Source organism: Octopus bimaculoides, chromosome 29, assembly GCF_001194135.2.
Source record: "Octopus bimaculoides isolate UCB-OBI-ISO-001 chromosome 29, ASM119413v2, whole genome shotgun sequence".
NCBI lineage: Eukaryota > Metazoa > Mollusca > Cephalopoda > Octopoda > Octopodidae > Octopus > Octopus bimaculoides.
Window position 1 is genome coordinate 76916 of NC_069009.1, and position 3744 is coordinate 80659.

Consider the following 3744-nt stretch of genomic DNA (forward strand, 5'->3'; position numbering starts at 1 on the left):
CAAGCCACATAGAGAACATTTTCCTTCATCAGCTACCCCAGTTTTAACACAGGCGTTTCGAAGAGATATAGGGAGAGAGAGAGACAGACAGACTGATAATTAGATAGATAGATAGAAGGATAGATAGATAGATAGATAGATAAAGAGAGAGAGGGGGAGAAACAGGCAGACAGACAGACAGGTAAATAAAGCCCTTCCGTCGTGTGTCCCGCCTACCAAATTCCTCCTCCTCCCGACAGGTAAAAACCGAAATCTAAAAATATTACAGTATATATAGAAAAAAAACAAACAAAATGCAGTAATTGCAATTTGTTTCTTTAGCGACATCAATTACAGCGACATTGTTCGAAAATTTTGCTTTGAGCAAGAGAGAGGCTGCTGTAGCAGTTATGTCCCTTGGCTCACACGGTACGTCTGTACTCTTTTACACGTTTCAGGCATTTTGACTGCGGCCATGCTGGAGCACCACCTTTAGTCGAGCAAATCGACCCCGGGACTTATTCTTTGGAAGCCTCGTACTTATTCTATCGGTCTCTTTTTGCCGAACCACTAAGTGACGGGGACGTAAACACACCAGCATCGGTTGTCAAGCAATGTTAGGGGGGGACAAACACACACATATATATATATACATATATACGACGGGCTTCTTTCAGTTTCTGTCTACCAAATCCACTCACAAGGCTTTGGTCAGCCCAAGGCTATAGGAGAAGACACTTTCCCAAGGTGCCACGCAGTGGGACTGAACCCGGAACCATGTGGTTGGTAAGCAAGCTACTTACCACACAGCCACTCCTGTGTCTATCTTTTCTGACTGGCTTTCAGTCGTTTGTTTGACTACGGTCATGCTGGAGCACTGCCTTGGAGCAAACTCGACGCTAGAATTTATTTTTTAAGTCTATACTTATTCTATCAGATCTTTTGCCGAACCGCTATATTACGGCGGATGTAAACACAGCAACACCAGTTGTCAAGCGGTGATGATGGGGGTTGAGTGGGGGGCCAAACACGTCGGTTCTCTGCGGCTGCCCACGCTGGTGCTACTTCGCTCATTTCCTTTTCCTCTGCCCGTAGGGGCCCCTCGGCCGTTGACGCCACTTGCCCTTTCCTTCCAGTTCACTTCACCCCCACAGATACATATATAGTTATTATACGACAGGCTTCTTTCAGTTTCCGTCTACTATATCCACACACAAGGCTTTTGTTGGCCTGAGGCTATAATAGAAGACATTTTTGCCCAAGGTGCCATGCAGTGGGACTGAACTTAGAACCATGTGATTGGGAAGCAACCTTCTTACCATACAGACATTAGTTTAGTGCTTAGGGTGTTGCACTCACAATGATCATGATTTCAATTCCTACACCGGGTGGTACCGTGTGTGGTACACCATGCACCTGCACAGGTAACTTGGATCTGATGATGAAGACAATATATATGACGGGCTTCTTTCAGTTTCCATCTACCAAATCCACTCAGAAGGCTTTGGTTTGCCTAAGACTATAGAAGAAGGCACTTGTCCAAGGTGCTACACAGTGGGACTGAACCTGGACTCGTGTGATTGGGAAGTAAACTTTTTATTACTGAGCTACACCTGTGCCTCTCGCTACATATGATTCTCTCAGTTTCCGTATACCAAATCCGCTCACAAAGGCTTCGGTCGGCCTGAGACTATAGAGGAAAACACTTGCCTAAGGTGCCACATGGTGGGACTGAACATGGAACCATGTGGTTTAGAAGTAAACCTCTTACCACACAGCCACACCTGTGCCTCATATCATATGCATCTAACCCATGCAAACATTAAGAAAAAAAAAAGGCATAAAAATAAATGAATTAAAGACAGAATCTTTGAATTCCATAGGATTCCTTACAGTTTCCGTCTAGTAACAAAATTTATTTAACATTTTTCAACACCTCACCTTCCATCAAAATACAAAACTTTTCACAAGTCATTCAAACAGAACTGGCCACCACCACTGACAATGTATGTCAGTTCTGTCCATCAACGACAGTCCTGAATGACCAAATACCAAGGGTCAGTTTATACCCAATGACTGTCCAACTCAGTTCACTGTTGACCTATCTTTGCTGTCATCGTTGTCATCATCGCTATCCTCATCCTTCTCGTCCTTCCTCCCTTCCTCTTCTTCATCTTCCATTCCCTTTGTTTTCATTGTCGTTGATGTCTCCTCCGCCTTTTTCTCGGGTACACCATATCCAGGTACGTACTTCTGCACCTGAACGTGAAACACTTCCTCAGATGGTGGAGCAATGATTTTCACATTGGTAATGAAAGGTTCTGTTAAAGTGAAAAGCACAAGTAGAGTACAGGGATACAAAAGCGGTTCAGGGGCAGCAGTCATTGTTACAGAGGGGACAGTGAAGCTAACAATGCAATTAATAGCAAAAAGGACACAAAAGAGGTACACTAGTGTGCATATTAAGTATATCAGAAAAAAAGTCATTACATAGGTACAATAGGAGAAGTATACAGAAGAGTAGAGTAGAAAGACGGCGAGCTGGCAGAAATGTTAGCATGCCAGGCGAAATGCTTAGCGGTATTTCGTCTGCCGTTACGTTCTGAGTTCAAATTCCGATGAGGTCGACTTTGCCTTTCATCCTTTCGGGATCGATAAATTAAGTACCAGTTATGCACTAGGGTCTATGTAATCGACTTAATCCCTCTGTCTGTCCTTGTTTGTCCCCTCTATGTTTAGCCCCTTGTGGGCGATAAAGAAATAAGAGTACAGTAGAAGAGACAATAGCAACTCTATAATGCAGTCAAAGGAATACATATGTACACTGTGAGAGTACCAAAAGCCAAATATAATCTACGTACTCAGGTTGGGAGAACGGTTCACACAGAGTTTATCAACCAATTTAAGGAAATTTTTCACCAAATCTTCAGTTTCCATATTGAGCTGAAAAATACAGAAAAATTTGGGGTGTTAGTAGGAACTTCTGATGTCACATCAATTATTTAAGGGGTTGCTGGATAGTATTTTACAATGTCAATCACCATACCTTTCCAAATGCTACCTGCATTATGGCAGCCTCCTCGGAGGTCTTTTTGCACTCATACTGAATACCGTTCATAAGGCTGGTGATGATGGTCTTCACATCTGTGCCAACTGTACCTGTAGAGATGGAGATGAGGAGAGGTGGTCATATTAAAATTTAAATGTTGGCCGGGTGGGAGGAGAGGGGGAGTGAGAAGGACCGGGTAGAAAACAGGAAAGTAAGATGGGTTTCGAATCATAAATTGCTCTTTTATATTTCAAAGATTCAAGGGGAGAATATGGGGGATGTGTGACCCGTGGGAATTAAGGATTTTGGTCTTTACTGTTGTAGACAGATACAGATAGCAAGAGGAAAAGTAAGAAGCAAAGAGAGAAGAGAGAGAGAGAGAAAGATAAAGGAGAGAGACATAAGAGTAGAGAGACTACTTATAAAGAGTAGAGAAAGAGAGACATACAAAGAGAGGAGAGAGAGAGAAAGAGAGAGGCATAGAGAGAGACAATGTTGTCCTACCTTGCTTTTGGTGAGGAAATTTGTCTTTAAAAATGTGACGATAGGAGAGAAGATCCGAATAGATGTCAGGGGTACAGACTACATAATCGTACATACTTCGAGAGAGGGCTTCAGACTTTATCTGGAATTGAAACAAGAAATTTAGGGTTTAAATTGCTGTATAGCGGTGGTGATGTCATATATATATATATATATATATATATATATATATA

The 3744-nt window shown here is 42.4% G+C and overlaps 1 protein-coding gene across 1 annotated transcript in view; it reads right to left on the bottom strand.

The window, feature by feature from the left end:
* Positions 1 to 1830: 1830 nt before the first annotated feature.
* Positions 1831 to 3744, bottom strand: part of LOC106872456 (39S ribosomal protein L1, mitochondrial) — a 6705-nt gene continuing 4791 nt past the window's right edge. Inside the window, exons 6-9 of the mRNA XM_014919465.2 lie at positions 3533 to 3653; positions 3026 to 3138; positions 2841 to 2922; positions 1831 to 2300 (exon numbers count right to left, since the gene is read on the bottom strand). Coding sequence (XP_014774951.1) covers positions 2065 to 2300; positions 2841 to 2922; positions 3026 to 3138; positions 3533 to 3653 — 552 coding nt within the window. The 3' untranslated portion in view covers positions 1831 to 2064. The remainder of the gene's footprint in view (positions 2301 to 2840; positions 2923 to 3025; positions 3139 to 3532; positions 3654 to 3744) is intronic.